This window comes from Sinocyclocheilus anshuiensis, unplaced genomic scaffold, assembly GCF_001515605.1.
Source record: "Sinocyclocheilus anshuiensis isolate Anshui unplaced genomic scaffold, SAMN03320099.WGS_v1.1 scaffold330, whole genome shotgun sequence".
Lineage (NCBI taxonomy): Eukaryota > Metazoa > Chordata > Actinopteri > Cypriniformes > Cyprinidae > Sinocyclocheilus > Sinocyclocheilus anshuiensis.
Window position 1 is genome coordinate 3,335,630 of NW_015547689.1, and position 17,648 is coordinate 3,353,277.

Here is a 17,648-nt window from a genome sequence, read left to right on the forward strand (position 1 = left end):
AGGGCACTTCGGAGTGAAAACAATCATGGCCGCCATATTGAAGGGTCGTTCCAAACCGAAGTGCTCAAAACTGGTCACTTTAAAGGGCCCTTCGGATTGAAGGATTTCGAAGGGTACAACTGATGGACACTTCGGACTCCCATGATCCTTTACGCAGATTCTTTGCATGATGACGGCGCCTCCGTGTGGGCACGTGATGATGACGCAGAAGGGCACTTCAAGAAACAGTTGTTTGGTCCCCTACACCCTTCAACCCTTCGAAGCTCTCACTCCGGAGGGTAAACACTTTGAAGGGATTAGGGCATAGGGATGAGCCCTTCCGAATGGAACACAGGGAGTGAGTGGATTTCTTAAAAAAAAGGTCAAAGTTTTGTTCCTAGACAACCACATTGTTGTGCAAGCAAACACCCACCATTTAGTAAAGAAAAACAGTAAATCACACCTCTGTCACCATACAAGGAGAAAATTTAATATTATGAGCTGTGAATGTGGCTATGGCAGGCTTGCTCTTAACAACATTCTGTGCAAATGTTCAAAATGCCACTGTGACCATGTGCTGGCAGAAAGTATATTAAAACTCAGCTTAGTTCTGCGGTTTGATGATCACATAGAAATTCACAGTAATCTCTATCCGCTGACTCAGCCCAAGTGGCAATGGTTTTGCAAGCCAAAACATGCAATTATAAGCAATAACGTTTCATTCCAGTACATTCCAATACTTCAGCCTGAGACTGATGAAGTTCTATTACAAGCTTAGAAATGATTGCTGAATCACATCTGGTGGCAGGAAGCTCATCTGAGGCTTGTTTCGTTCTTTCTTTGGGGGTGCAGAAATTCTCAGCCTTAAAATTATACTCCCAGTTATGACTCAGTCATCATAATAAAGCTGCAGACATGTCTGATTCTGAGTCATTCACCTCAGTCTAGAACATTCACACAAGTTGACTATGAAACTACACCTCAGATTCCAAATGAATGAAAATATATGAATTATAAACATCATATGATAAGTTGTTAAATTATCTTATTTCATCTAGGGACTTTTTATATGATTCTCAATATAAGTGTACAAGACCAGCACAATATTCCCAAACCAGCTGAAAGTACACTAAGTCATACTTACATCACTCTTCCTAAACTTTGCCTTCAGGCTCTTCATATTAGTCCATTCAGATTCCAAAAGATCCCAGGACACCTGAATAAAATCAAACTTTAGTTAGTCCATACACACACACACACACACACACACACACACACACTCCAAAGCAAACTGTCGCTTAATACGGCGGAAACTAAGGATCAGGTCAGCACTGTTATTAATGGCAAAACTAGGACCAAGCTCTTGGGAGGCAAAACACAGAGGTGGATCAAGTTACAGTGGCCCCAGTACTGAGTCTAATGTGTGGTCACTGTGCAAAGTTTACAATGTCAGAGCATTTTGTGTTTCCTAAACTTAGAGCATTGTGTCAAGAGTCCAGACACTCTGAGAGCTCCATAAATACACATAAACCAGGGTCACTGATATTCTTGGATCATCCTGAGGAGTCTCCACGGGAAAGTGAAAAGTTTGGATGGGGTGTTCAGAGAGACTCCAGCAAGGTAAGAAAAGCAAACAGGACTGACCCCGCGCTTCACTGAGGAACAATGGCAACATTGTGTCCAAATATAACCGACAGGAATGATGATTGTAAACAGCATGTAGATCTAACACTGAAGCGAAATTACAGCTATTTTATTCGGTAGCGTGAAGTCCGAAACGTTCGCTTCTAAAGTTAGGCTTTAGTTCCAATGGAAATAGCCTGAAATTGGAAGGAAAAATACACGGGAAAAGAGTGTTTAGATTTCTGCACTTACCCACTTTGCAAAAGTTAAGCCGCCACACACAGACCTCAGGGGTTTGTTGCTAACACACTTTTCCGAGTGGTGTTAAGTGCTTCATTTACCATTTAGTGCAATTTGGACTCGCGGATATTAGAAGAAACACGGCAGAAAATGCGAGCGGTGGCCTAATGGGGAGAAACCAGAAGCAAAGCTATTCACCGACAACAATCCATTCAAGTGGCGCTCGCGCTGCCTCTGATTGTTCCGCGGGCAGACCGAGTGACGTCACCATCCATGTGTCCTCGTGACCGAGCTTGACTGTATACACATACAGTACACGAGCCACGTTATTCCCCTTACAAAATGTTACTATGGTAAGCAATAATGTTCACCAAATGTCTGCGTGAGTCTTTAATTAAAGGATGATTTTAAAGGAAAACATTTCTCAGCCAGACTTGAACTTTCTTTTAAAAAAAATTGTTAGAAAAAAAATCTAAAAAATTCTACAAAAACTAGTTTTTGTTGAACTATAAAAATGTAAACAAAAAAAGTGTTAACATCAAATTATACGAAGCATTTTCCCCTAAGAACCTAGGAAATAAGTGCAAATATGTTCTGTTCATGAGGTATTTATGTGTACAATTTGTAAACGTTTGTATATTTTTTTTATTCATAACCAACTGATTTATTTGTATTTTTATAAATTCATTGACTGCCAACTACTTTGTTGTGTAATGAAAACGCTTCACTGAAATACTGAAAAACGTCATCACACGTCAAACGCGGGATTTGATTTAACAGTTAATTAAAATTTAAGGCATTAGTATTGTTAATTTTATTGCTACTCTGTAAAAGACGATCACAAATTCATTTTAGGCTACTATTTTACCGCTGTAACAAACTATTACCAATGTTCACGAAACCAGTTATTCTGTCTGAGGAAAGCATTTAGCCTACTGGTGTCAGTAATCGCTCGAGAGCAGATATCTTTATGATTATGCATATAGGCGATACATAGAAGTTGTGAGCGATAGGCTATGCAATAGCCTACTTTTCACTGGGACCATAAAAGTGCCCTCGGGGTCTGAAGCCAAACGTGCGGATTCTATGTTGACCTACAGTTCGGTGCAGCAGTGCTGGGGAAGGGCGCCGCGAAGTGGACAAGTCCAACGATTTTAAACCCGAATTGGCTACAAATGTACTATATACTCAGTCAGAACACGTTTATACAATCTCATGGCTTGATAATATAGTACAACACATATGGCATCAAACAGAACTGTGTGGCCCACCGACTCGCATTGGGGAAGAAAAATAGCTGCTGATAGAATGAGTTGTTGCTGTTTCTTTCCAAATAAACCACTAGGGACAAGGCTTGTATTAGAATCACTGCTGTAATATCAAGCACATTCATGCTTCATAATGTATTTTGGCTTTCACTGTACCATAAAATGCGATGACAGTAGGACTAATAGACTGATAAGCAGCCCGCCCTTGTAATTTCCTCAGAGCTGCAACACATCTGTGGTCATGCTGCACCAAAACAAAGAATAACACCAATACCACACTTGCCTCTTAGGTTAGTGTGGTCAGTCTGTGCCTTGGTGGTCCATTGCCACAAGCAATAGAGTAATCAACACAACAATAAGTTCAAACCACAGGTTATTTAGGTTACCTATCAAAAACATTGTCATGAGGAGAATATGAAAAAAGCAACACAGCCTCAGGCTACATAAAAACTTGCAACATAAGTTCAGATTCCTTTTCTTTTTGGGAAAAAAAAAGAAAATAAAAAATATAGGCCTATACAGTTGTCATGGAGTCATCCAGGCACCCAACGTCAGATCCCTCAGCTCCACCTACCCACTCACAATCACTGTAATTCTAATTTAAGCCACCTGCACCAGTTTATCACTCACCCTACATAAGCAGTCACTCTTCACTCCATCATTGTCTGGTCTTGGTGTTACCACATGTGTGATCTACTTATAGACAATCCTTCTTCTGTCTTCTTCATCCACAATCCCCAGCGTGACGGTCTTCATCTATCTGCAAATATTTAGACTGTTACTCTTTCTCAGCTAAGTTGCCTTGATTAATCATCTCTCTAATACTCACCACATATCGTCTCTGCTATGTTCCTGTAATAAAAACATGTGTGTGGAAGTTACCTGTTATCCTCTTCTGTATGCTGACAACAGAAAGGTCAGTAAGATTTTTTTTAAATAATAGTTCAGCAAGGATGCATTAAATTGATCAAAAGTGATAATAGAGCCATTTATAATCTTACAAAATATTTAAGTTTTAAATAAATGCTTTACATTCATCAACAAAAAAATAAAAATAAATAATAATAAATAAATAAATAAATAAAAATATATATATATATATATAAAGCTATAACATACAAAAAGATCAAACCACTGTTTTGGGCAAAGAAACAGATCAATAAATGCTATAATTTTTTAACATTTAAAATGTGACAACTCACCCCCACAAATTATAACAGGTTTTAAGTATATACTTATTTAAAACAACCATAGGGTGCAGCATTTCTTGCTTATTTTGCTCCATTGTAACCTACAACCAAGGATGACAACATTTCTACAGTCTCTCCCAGAATGATACCAAATGGCCTACACAGTACAGAATAATTAGAGCCTTTACCAAAGCCATGTGTATCTGCATATTCATTGAAACAAGAATCGGCAGAGGGCTGTTTATTCTGCTTCCCCCACACTCATTCTCATGGCCAATATACTGGTTTATCCCCTCATACAGTGGCTAAATAAAGGTTTGGCATGAAGGGAGGCTTAAAGTTGACACGGCCCCTCACCTCACTTCAATAACTGAAGGTGCAGGAAGATTCCACTGAGCTGCCAATGTACCGGAACAGCTATATGTCACAAACCAAGTACAATGAAGCACAGCTTTTCAAAATCAAAATTTCCCAGGTTTGAAATATGAAAAGTCCCAACAGGGTTTCAATGGGTTCTTGATTTCCATCAGTGTAGATAATGCATCTGCTGGTCACGCAGTAAGTGGTAGTAAATATTTCAGTAATGATGAATATTCATCTTCGGAAAACAGCTTTTCCCCTATCATGAATAATATATTGCACACATAAATGCAAACCAGCATTTTAATAAGCATGTCAAAATATGCAAGCACTAGACATGTATCACTCCTACATGATAACAGTTTAGAAGTAAAAAAAATGTTTTTTTTCAATGTGATGAAAGATGTGAAGATTTCAGAACAACACAAAGGCAAATGAGGGCTTAACTGAATAAAAAATTTAAAGAAATATAGGTGTCAGGCAAGGATCACCTCAAATAAACACCTAATCTCTCAGAGGAAGCCCTCTCTAAAATGAGTTACACGCTCGATAATTGAAGTTTTCTGTCCAGGAGGGGGTAGTACTGTTCTGTTATAACTACCCATCAATTTCACTCAAGTCTTCTGGCGTTCTCTCTCTAGTCTCTAGTCCTTCTGAGAAGAGCAGATTTGGAGAGGGTCTTGCATCATATACTTTCAACGGAAGAGCTTTGAATGTTATCCACTTTGAGCTGGCAGAGAGCGTATTCAGCATAAGCACAGAAAAATATTCTGATTATATTGACCGGTAACTTGTGTCTCCACTTCCACTGATTAAATTCCCAACAACATTGCATCCACAGCAAAAAGATTTTAGCGAGTCCCATGACTCAAGGAGTGTAATGCATAATGACATGGATACTGTGGCGTTTTACATTATCTTTAATGGTATAACATAGGCCTACATTGTTAAAAAAAAATTGTACAGTAAAAATATAGTAAGAACTTTGTAGGTTTATATTTAATCTTTTTTCTAAAATCATAATTTTTTAGTTACAGCAATCTGAACTACAACCAAAAGTCTATAGGCTGGGAATGTTTAGCTTCTTAAACGGTTGTGCTGTTCAGTATTGTATTGATCCATCGGATATGTCTTTCGCAGAAAAAAAAGTGTACACAGTAGGTTTCTTGGGAATACCCAACCCGTTCTCATCAGTCTGCGTATAAATAACACGACTTTACACTTTCTAATTGCGTGTAATGCATCCGCCAAATGCCAATTTTGCGTGCATATGATACGCCAATCCTTCACATTAACTTCGGTGGAGAGCAGATGCGTCCAAATACCACGCGTCATCTTCAGCGACAGTGACGTCACCAGCGAGGCTCAGTTCGTCCAGTTCACCTGATGCACGTACACCTTCAAACAGGTAAGGGCAACGATCTTTTTTTGTAATGAGATCATGTGGTTAACGGTATTATTTTAATTATTTCAGTGTTTCTGCATCATGTTACATGGGGTCGTGTTAAAATGGTAGCCTAGCGTATGCGTTCAAATTATGGAAGTCGTGTTATTTATACGCAGACTGATGAGAACGGGTTGCAACACCACATCCTCTCGATCCTGATACCACTCCGACTAGGTTTTTCTTACATTCCAGAGGTCCACCGGAATCCCCCTGAAAAAAAGAACACAAGGTCTTCTTCCCTTAGACAGGTAAATGGATGATTTCAACGAACCCGCAACCAGCCATAAATCAAAGACTACAATATAATAACAGGTGCCTCTCTTTTCTTGCATGCTTCCTGCGCACAGCATGTCTTTGGTGATCACAACATTTGCAGTTTATCAGAAGGTTTCATGACCTTATAATCAGTTTCCCCAATCTGTCACAACACATTTTGTTCCAGGTGGAAAATCTTTTTCCTTTTTAGGGATTTTTTTTAGGTTTTGCTTTCACTTTATTCTTTAGCTGCAGAAGAAAAGGCATACTGTGAAAAATGTCATAAGCTCACCATGTCCAAACAACATTCCACAACCAACTTTAATTAATCCTTACCTTAATGAGCATGATGTCATCTTGTCTAATCCTTACATTGAATGTTTCAGGGAACTCATATATGAGGATGCCAACACGCTGAGAGCCTTTACTCAGAGACAGCGATCAGAACTGTCACAGATGTAATGGGTTTTCTGAAATAGCTAACTGAATTTAGTGTGCTTATAGGTGCAGGCAGGGCCGTTTCTAGGCATAGGCGAGCTAGGCGGTCGCCTAGACCTTAAGCTAAGAAACTGAGAGTTTAGCATTAAAAAAACTGGGGGCATGTGTCCCAGCCAAGAGAATTTGCAAACAAACAAGCAAATAAATATTAATTCAATAATAAATGTATCTATAAAAAAAAAAACAGCTCTTTCAAGAGGAAAAAACAGGGAAATATAGGCGAATGACATCTCTGATTACATGCTCTTATTTATACATTCATATTCTATTCTGAAAGATTATATTATGCTTCACATAGATTTTACAAGTAAATAAATAAATCTAAACAGATCAGTAAAGATTCATTACAAATGTAAATGAATGACTAAAACATAATTAAATAATAATAATTGTACTTTCAATTTGGATAATTATATTAGTGAAAGAATGCAAAAAAACTGCTCTTTCAAGAAAAAAAAAATAGAAAAAAAGAGCAAAAAATGACACCTCTGATTATGTAATGCACATGGTCTTATTTATACATTTATATTTTATTTTGAAAGATTATATTGTGCTTCACATAGACTTCACATAAGTAAGTAAATAAATATTAATAATATAAAATAAATATAAATTAAAATGTGTTACAATAATAACTATCTTTAATTTGGACAATTATTTTAGCAGAAATGCAAAACATCAGCTCTTTCAAGGGGGGAAAACAGAAATTATACTACATTATACTATTTATACATTAATACTATAAAAAATGAATGCTCTTATTCATACATTTACATTTCCTTTTTGAAAGATTATACTTAAAGATTTTGCAAGTTCATTTGAATGCTCGAAAAGGTTGCCTTACTCTTTGCAATGTGCTGAAGTTAAACCCCACTGGTTTTGAATCAGGATTCCTCCACACACATGGATCTGGTCCTTCTGAATGGACACCATGCAGGGTTGAAGTTTTTTTTTTTTTTTACATCTTTGCCTCCAACAATGGACACATCAGAGCAAGCTGGAATAGAGATTTCAAAGGCAGTTACAGATTCAACAAAAGCAAACTGAAGAATATTTAGTGTGAATTTTTTAAATCAAACTCTGTGACAGAAAAATAACCATTACCTGCCACTTTGAAAAAGGTGAACACCAAGAAGTAATGCACAATCAAATATCTGTGAAGAGCCATCTCGCTGCCTGCTCTTTCAGCCAAAAGTCAATGTGTTTCTTCAGACATCTAACAATGTCTAATGTAAGAGCATTGAGGAAATAACTGCTTTTCAAAGCACGTTTTGGTTACTTTGTGGTCAGAGCAAAATCAAACGGTGTGTTTGTTCAAATCTGTTTTTGCACACTTTAACAAGTTGACATTAAATTCTATTCATGTTTGAAGAATCCAAAACCAACAGAGAAATGCAATTATTTTGCAATAATTACCTTATAATATTTTCTGTAAATGGTGTTCATATGAGAGCAGAACTGTAAAAGTAAAAGTGCTTTAAAGCTGAGGGTGACTGGTAAAAGCTCTATTGACTGTATCTGTGGCATTCTGTCGATTAATAATGAAAATAAATTTGACCCATACCTCAATTTACATTGACAGAAAGGCACCTACAATAGTCTATGGGACAATCAGTGGACAGCAGCTGTTATCCCTAAAGATTTCCTTAGTAAGGGATTGTATTTTACAAACTATGGGACAAGCTTTTGTTTTCTGCAGTAATCAACACTATTGATGCTGTAGATCGAACACACCATTTAGAGTAAACAGAGGACACTGCTAAAATGAAACCGTTTTTATAAAAATGAGTTACTATACTTGCAAATGAGAACATTTTACTTTCTTTGACATTTACAAATATAGAGCTTTTGGAAAATTGATGTTGTAAAGAATTTCAATGGGACTGGTTAATAATGTTCACATTATCATATGATAATGAAGCAATAATAATTTAGATTATAAAACAGATACATTCACACCAATAAAGAAAAAAACAATAAGTAACTTCTCAAGTAGCGTAACCAGTGGTATTCTGTTCAAGTCAAATGATGACTGGAACTTTGGAAAATTGAACCTTTCTTTCAGCACAGCAAACTAAGTACATATTTCCATCTGTTGAAAATGTTGTGTTCTTGGCAACAAACACACAGTGGCACATTCTTCCAGATACTGCCCAGATGTGTGATCAGATTTGTGAACACCTTTTGAACATCTGCTAATGATCACCACAAAGACCTAAATATGCATCAAACCATGCATATCACCATGACAAGCAAAAAATCATTTGAGGTTTTCACTGGGGTATTTATTTATATGTTTGTATATTTATTTACTGAACCTAAAGTGATTTGTTACAAGGATGCTTGTGAAAAAAGTGATCCGGCTCATGGATCTTCCCAGAGAACAAAATGTTTTATTTCATGACTCAGGAGACTTTGTAGTCCAAATATTCATAAAAATTATGTCATCATTTACTCACCTTCGTGTTGTTCCAAAGCTCTTTGGCTTTCTTTCATTTGTGGAACACAAAAGAAAATATTTTAATGAATACTTCATCCGTCTTTGTCCACAAAAAAAAAAGTCAAAAGCAGCCAAATGTTGCTTTGGACATTAAATGTTTGGATTTGGGTATTTCTGGTATTTCTATCTATAATTAATGTGACCAGACCTGTCACGAACATTTAGTGAAATTTAGCGATTTTTTTTTCTGATACAGATTTAATGACACAGAACATAGGGAAAGAATAAGAGTAAATTAGTTGTTTTGTGTTCAATCAATGAAAGACAGAAGTGCTAAAAAGACAGGCTGCCACAATGACATTCGGAAACAACTCCCACAACACCTCTATACATTTTTCACAGTTATTTTTAGCATGTAATTACTTTTTATTTGATAAAGTTCTGTCTAACCTGTCATAGTCGGCAACTGGATTAGGTAACACAAATGAAATGACACCTGTATGAGTATCACAGACATTCTGAGTTTCAATACGTCTGATTTACTAACTTGTTGAACAAATACAGCTAGAGATCAAGTGTATCCACCAATTTACATTCAGCAAGGCCCTTGTTTGCTTCAACTGGGAATTGTTTTCCCTGGAGAAATAAAATGACAGAACGTGTATCAATTGACTAAATGAAAAAGTAGATGCGCACAGTGTAAGCAGCTACCTGTGACAAGTTTGTGACTCATCCATCACTCAGCCTGAAGCAAACAACAAAGTCAATTACTCCTTAAGACATTGCATGAAATCAAACCTAACTCGAACTGAAAAGTGCAAGGCATTCTTTGCATTTTTTGGTGGAATGGGGAACATTCAGATGACTGAACAACTAACAAAAAAAATAATGTGCAAGTACAGAAAGTGTCCTGTCACTTGTCACTTCAAAATTTTTGTATGTATATATATATATATATATTTTTTTTTGTTTGTTTTTTTTGGTTATTTATGGTTAACTCGTTTCCTGTAAATAAATAAAAAAGTGAACATATTGCATTTGATGAATGTTGAGCATAACAAAAGTTCATATTGATGCACAAACGTCCTTTTTCATTTAGTTTCCTTCTCACGCCATTTGCGCTTGTCATGTTTAATGAAATATTCCATTTGTTTTGGTCTTTCTTGCATAGAGTGACATCGGGAAATCTTCCCAAGACTCACATCTGAACTGTCTGACCTAGGTTTGAACTCAACACAACAGAAACGGATTGTGTTCAGCTTTGAAAACATGAGCTGAGACAGTTTACGAGTGCAGTACCATTCAAAAAGGACAGAGGAAATCCTCTGAGGGAACAAGAACGCTGCGCTCCACCCTCAGCTATTCATGTCCCCTTGTTTGGATAGGAGATGTGATGAATTATTAATGAGCACAAAAACAAGCTGCTGTGGAGACTTAATTGATTGATCGTTGGACTTCAACATTCTATATACACTTAGATTAATAGAAGTCTTGCCAAGAGTAATGTTTGAGGGCGGCTTGAGTCAGTAACTCCCTATAGTAAGGATGCGTTTCAATTTTAAATTGATTTTAGAATGTCAGAATTGGATTTGTCAGAATTTATTTCCATCTTCACTTATTTTGTTTCCAGATTCAGGGTAGTAAAGAAAATGTTTCAGCTGACCTTGTCTGAGAGCAGAAGGACTAGGCCTAAACCTACAAACCTCTAGTACAAGGCTATTTCATAGTAAAGCATAACTGCAAACTGGTAATTCTTGCTGTTAAATACAGCACCTACTTGAGAAATATGAATTCCCAGAACTATATTGGAGTTTAATGGGTGCCATTGATGTCCTGTACCCAAATATATATAACCAAATACTAATTAAATAGAATGATAGCTTTAGCTAAATAAATAAAAACATTATGAAAAATTTTGGGCTATGTTCCAATTAAATGTCCTTTATCCAATCCCTGTAACTTGCACTTCTCACTCCTCACTTGCATCTACACACTGGAAAGCCAAGCTCCGCCACTGGCACAGAAGCGAAAAATTGAGCCTGTTCTATGTTATGAAGAGTCTGATGCGAACTGACCTTTGAAGTTGTGACAATACCTGACGTAACATGGTGGCCAAGAAACTATTTTGCTACGGCTGCTGTTAGAAAATGATTTAAGAACAGTCAAGAGCGCAAAATGACTAAAGACAGTGACTCTGGTAAGCAATAAGAGATTGCAGAAATCCTGCAGTTGAATGTCTTAGTTCAGCGTATCTCTGCTGCCTCAAACGTACTATTTAACTTGAACTATGGAAAACATTGGACTTTCATTCTGTCATTAGGAAGTCAAAATGTTGAGGAATTTAGAGTGTAACAGTAAACATGTTTTTGAAAACCAAACACATTTACTGCACTCTCGCCTCTCATCCAGATCCAATCATAAATCCCACAGGCACTGCAAAGCTTCATTAAACAAGTTCTGTGCACCATCACAAGCTAATGACGAGGATTTGGAGAGGGGCAGAGATCACTTCATTAGATCTGACCTAATAGCTTATGCACAAAACAACCTTCAAGTCATTTTTTTTTTCAAGGCAACATGATACAATTTTTAAAGGTGCCTGGTGCTAATAAACAGAAACCTTATGCAAAGGGGGTATAATTTTTCTAGCCTGGTCTTGTATCTGTCAGTGTATTATGATCAGCATACCATTATGAAAGTACTTTTTTTGTTTTTGTTTAATCAAATAAATTACACTAAAAAAATTATGTGAGAACAAGTGAATACTTTAAGCATGTCAATCAAGAGATAGCTGACCTCTTTCATATTAAAAAGGTATCATTTCAAAAACAAAAGTAATTTATATGCAAAAATGTATCTTTTCTGTCCTGAGGATACAATACAAAAGATAAAGGGGAAACGAGGGCTAGTTGTAATTGTAACTTTTTTATTCCAGGTAATATTTTTCTGGGTAAGTTCATTTTTTTAAAGTCAATTTCAGTATACCATGTATATAGAACATGAGAAAACTTATACCAACCTTTCTGAAGTAGTATGGAATTATGACAATGATGAAAAATATCCTTCTCTTAATTACTATATATCCTAAAATCTACCCTCCTTACACTTTCCTGAAAGTATACCATGTGTGGTTTTAATTAATTGTGTTCACTTGTTTACCCAAAAGCTATTTAATAAAAATATATATTGAAAGTTTGAAGAACAGATCTTTGTCATTTTAAGCTAATTTTAAACCAGCACACATAACTACTGATATAAAAACAATAATTTCCGTAATTGGACTCAAAACCGTATAGCCATTATGACAATTAGCCTCCTTCTCCTCTATCTGCTCAAATAATGCTTCAAAACTCAATGCGGTGCATCAATTCAAATTAACATTAAAATGTCAATTGTAGAATTGATCAATTTCTTCACTCTATTTATCTATTCACGGCACCGAATCACAGGGAGCACCAGTCTGTGCTGCGTAAAAGCGCACGCCATCCAATCCATCGACACTTGGCTCTATAAAAACGCAGCGAGCTGTCAATGCGCCTGAAGCTACGCATGGGCAACAGATTTGTGCGATAAATATTATTAAAATTAGGTTAATTGCCCTCTCATAGTTAGATTTATTTAAACTGAATTAAAAAGATCCACCTGGACTGAAATATAACTAAAATATGAAATATAAATAAAACACAGTTGGGATGTGCGCGCAAAGACGATTTTTCCCCCCACGGAAACCTAAAATGGCAATGACAGACAATGGAGACGGGAGAAGTTGGAATGATAAGATTCAGGAGTGAGTATCTCGACCAGGATGGGAAAATTACACTAAAAACGAGAAATGCAGAAAACTTCCGAGATGCAAGACGAGCGCACCGAGTACGCGTCTGGAAGTCTCCTGTTAAGTGAATACAACACGAGCTTCACGGCAAACAGGACTAATCTCTCCTGGAGTGACTTTCAAGATCTCGCCGATTTAGATAAACACGATTTTATGGGAGACGGATCTGCGGTCCTGAGAATAATCATCTCTGTCATTTACTCGGTTGTGTGCTCACTGGGTTTAATCGGTAACATCCTCGTCCTGTATCTCATGAAGTCCAAACAAGCATGGAAGAAGTCTTCCATCAATCTCTTCGTGACCAGTTTGGCAGTCACAGACTTTCAGTTTGTTTTGACACTTCCCTTTTGGGCTGTGGAGAACGCCATGGATTTCACTTGGCTGTTCGGGAAGGCGATGTGTAAGATAGTTTCTTATGTCACAGCTACGAACATGTACGCCAGCGTGTTTTTCCTCACGGCTATGAGCGTGGCGAGATACTGCTCCGTGGCTTCGGCGTTAAAAAGTAGAAGACGCCGGCTGCGTTTCCCCGCGCAGTGGATGACTATCGTTATCTGGATAGCAGCGGTCGGTGCCGCTCTGCCAAACGCGATATTTTCAACGACCGCCACGGTTTCCAACGAGGAACTGTGTCTGATGAAATTTCCCGACCGGAGTGGGGACGCGCAATTTTGGCTGGGGTTATATCACGCGCAAAAGGTACTTTTGGGGTTCCTCATTCCGTTCGGGATAATCACTATCTGTTATCTGCTTCTCCTGCGCTTCATAACTAACAAAAACGTGAACACCTCCAGTGCTAAGAGGCGATCAAAAGTGACTAAATCTGTGACTATCGTCGTTTTGTCTTTTTTCCTGTGCTGGCTACCGAACCAGGCGTTAACAGCGTGGGGAATCTTAATAAAACTCAATGTAGTGCACTTCAGTTACGAGTATTACACGACACAAGTGTATATTTTTCCAGTTACGGTATGTTTGGCTCATTCAAACAGTTGTCTCAATCCCATTCTTTACTGTCTGATGAGAAGGGAATTCAGAAAAGCGTTGAAGAAGCTGTTTTGGCAAATCACATCGCCTTCTGTGACGAACATGAGACCGTTTACCGCCTCCACGAAGCCCGAGCAGGATGAACACCGTCCAGTACTGGTTCCGCTCAGTCCCGCGGAGCCAGCGCTTATTTTTTATCCTCCGGGGGCTGTCATGTATAACGGCAAAAACGACCCTCTGCCTAACAGCACATAACGCGAAGTTGTGAAGTTGATGAGAAATGTTTCAGACTCAGACAAAATGGCAAATTAATTAGTTTGTACGGTTTTTTTTTTCTCCCTCCGCCAACTAAACTAATGCGCAGACTAAACGAGTTCCGGTTTGGAACACCTTGCAGAAGTGGAAGGGATCCTCCCCATTCTAAACGCTGGAATCCATTCCGGGTTTTACATTTTGAGAAACCCTTTAACTTCGCTCCCTGTTCAACTTCTACTCTGCCCTGCTCATACTCTAATATGGAACTGTGAAAACAAGTTTTCAAGTTTTTGTATTCATTAAAACCTTTTAGAGCCTATTCACAGAGGCACAACGTGGATTCATATTTAATTCTAATTTGATTCTAATTGAATTCTATTTTAATTCTAATTTGATTCTACTTTAATAATGTATCAGTTGGTTTACAAATAATAATAAATTTGCATTGTTTGCATTTTTTTAAATCATGAATGTGTCAACAACACCGTATTTATATTCACCTATTTATTCACAGTAAGGTACAAATATGTATTTTTGTTCAACAATTACCCAAAGCAAACCATTTCCCTGCTAATAAACATCTTACATCAGCCAGTGATGGGTTGAAGTTAAATCCTCTAAAAAAAAAAAAAAATCTCCAAAATCAGCCAGTTTACTAGCCTGACAAGGTTAGGAGACAGTGAAGACCAGCAAACCATCTTAGGCTGGTTTAAGATGTTTTTGCAGCAGGGTGAACATCATGTGGATCATTAAGAAGGTGTGTTATCATCATAGGCCTACATGTGAACTGTGACTATGTAAATCTTGCTATGTTTGATTTTATTGATATGTCCGACTTTGTCGTCAGATTAAGAAATAATTAACACCACCCGCATAAAGATGTTTGTCTTAATTAAATATATATAAAAAGTTATAATTGAAATAATTACAAGCTGAAACACTTTACATCTGAGGCACAGCTCGCTACCAACAGTTCATTGATTATCACTGAAATAAAGTAAATCTGAAATGTTTGAATCCAGTCGTTTTGTTTAAAATGAATATTATATGGAGTTTGACAGTGGACATGATAATATTCATTCCCTCAAAAACAATTCATCTTAAAAGAGCAATGAACATGCATAAACACAACATCCAAACCTTGCAATTTTTTCAACTGTTCTTTGTGTACATATAATCTTTCTTTCAACCTGACTGATGATGAAGGTTGTTATTTTAGAATGTGGCATGTGAACTGGAGTGCACGGAGAAAGACTTGATGGAATCAGCGAACAGTCAAGCACAGTAGTCTGGCACAGTACCCACAAAATGTGTCTTTTTCCTGCTCTATCTCAGTGAATAGAGGAGACGGACCATATGAAATAGAGAAAGGGTGTTTATTTGAGGCTTAATCTGTACATCACATAAAGAGAGCTATAAAGAGGCAGCCAATTAGGGATACTGTTGAGGCAGAGAGAACCACAACAATCACACTGCCTGCTAGATTGACCAGGGCTCCAAGACCAGCTCCCACTATGACCTGACCCAGCTGCACCATGCAAGTAAGAGCTGCGCAGTCCATGCCAGTGCCACGGCCCTCAAGAGCTGGTTCATCACTGCCCAATTTCCTTTGCACCTATGACAAGACAGATGCTTTTCATGAGAAAAAGGCTAAATCCTTGACAAATGTTTTGCACATGGACTTAAAATATCAGAAAACATCTATACAGCATTGCAAAAAAAAAGAGACGTTTCTATCATCTGAAAAGTAGGGATATAAGGATGCACGGCCAGCCTGTTGAACATCGATTCAAATATGTGACGATTCAAATCGGTTGAGATGTTAAACAAATCGCGATACATTTGATGGAGTTTATATGAATGTATCTCTGAGGGGAACTGACCATCTTTAGAAAAGTTTAGATGGTAATTTCTTTTCATCTTGCCTCTGTATAATGCATATTAATGTAGTGGTTCATAAGCGCAGCGCTGCTTTGTTTACAGCGGTAACCGAGGAAATCTGCTGTTCCATAAGCGCCAGAGCTGACAAGAGAGTGAATTTGCATTTCATTCAGCCCGTCTGCTGTATTTGTTTCGTGCAGATGTTTTATGTAGCATACTTTAACAAAACTAAAGTTAGAGCATTCTGTTTTTGTTTTAAATGTCAAATTATACAATCTGATTTAGATTAAAAAACCTGCTCATGCTGCATGCATAGCCTACAGCATCTTTGTTTGGGCTGTGATTCAAATGCTGTGATTGCCTGTAATTCTGAATGGAAAAAGCACAGGCAATGCCTTGGTTTGTTTATATGAAGAGATTTATTTGATTTGGGGTTTGTTTTAAAAATTCTATTTAGTTTTGTTATTTGACACATTTCAAGAAAAGTGCAGCATTTTGTCCAAGCAATAATAAAATGACACCTTTTCATTTATAATTTGTCTTAAATCTAATTTTGTTTAAAAACAAAATGTGAGAAAAATAATATAGTGAAATCAGTGGATCTACAGATCGAAGCCTTGCAGAGAGCATTGTGTTTGCTCTTTGACACTTAAGACAGCATGTTCATGACTTCTAAGCCAATTTCAAGCTCTGTGAACCAACACATAACAATAATTCAAATGTAAGTAACAAGCCAAGTTGTATTTGCAGGATTTAATCAACATTTTGATTATAATTCAGTTTGAGTTTCAGGGATTGATTTAGAGTTGTAATTTGATTTTCTGTTTTCTTGCAACTTCATGCTTTAATGGATTTTAGATAGAGGCTAACCAAAGTGAAAAACTATGTTTAAAACAAGTGAAGTACTATCTTGAATTAAAAAATGTTCTTATTGAACTAATCTGGGGAAACTTATGTTTCTTAGCTGCTCATCTTCTGTCTCTCCACCAGCTCTACAAAGCAATTTAATAATTTTAATTCAAATCAATATTTATCTATATAAGAGCTTTATGTTTTTACATATTTGCTAAGTATCCATGCAATAAATTGAATAATGTTTAGTAAGATGTTTTTTTAATCACAAAATAAACACCATCAGGATGATAAAAGACCCACAATCTTCACATAAGGGTCCTGATTATCCTGTCAGTGTTTAGTTTGTTATAATGACTGGCTGAATGTACACTAGCCCTTACTGATAAGCATTTATATATCTTTGCATTACACATTCTACATTCTACACAACCACAAGCAAGCTACATACAGTATATTGTATATCAGCAGCCATTACATTAGTCTTCTGTGTCACATGATCCTCCAGAAATCATTCCAATTTGCTGCAGAAGAAACTTTTTTT

The 17,648-nt window shown here is 37.0% G+C and overlaps 2 protein-coding genes and 2 pseudogenes across 2 annotated transcripts in view; 1 reads left to right on the forward strand and 3 right to left on the reverse strand.

Moving 5' to 3' along the window:
* Nucleotides 1-2,095, reverse strand: part of LOC107703593 (ankycorbin-like) — a 56,465-nt gene extending 54,370 nt beyond the window's left edge. The window contains exons 1-2 of the mRNA XM_016506280.1: nt 1,855-2,095; nt 1,124-1,195 (exon numbers count right to left, since the gene is read on the reverse strand). Coding sequence (XP_016361766.1) covers nt 1,124-1,159 — 36 coding nt within the window. The 5' untranslated portion in view covers nt 1,160-1,195; nt 1,855-2,095. The remainder of the gene's footprint in view (nt 1-1,123; nt 1,196-1,854) is intronic.
* Nucleotides 2,096-6,468: 4,373 nt separating this feature from the next.
* On the reverse strand, nt 6,469-8,114 carry LOC107703466 (granzyme K-like; annotated as a pseudogene).
* Nucleotides 8,115-13,002: 4,888 nt separating this feature from the next.
* On the forward strand, nt 13,003-14,519 carry LOC107703594 (relaxin-3 receptor 1-like). The gene has a single exon (XM_016506281.1). The coding sequence runs from the start codon at nt 13,133-13,135 to the stop codon at nt 14,369-14,371; it is 1,239 nt and encodes a 412-aa protein (XP_016361767.1). The 5' UTR covers nt 13,003-13,132; the 3' UTR covers nt 14,372-14,519.
* A 1,240-nt stretch (nt 14,520-15,759) lies between these two features.
* Nucleotides 15,760-17,648, reverse strand: part of LOC107703467 (membrane-associated transporter protein-like) — an 18,143-nt pseudogene continuing 16,254 nt past the window's right edge.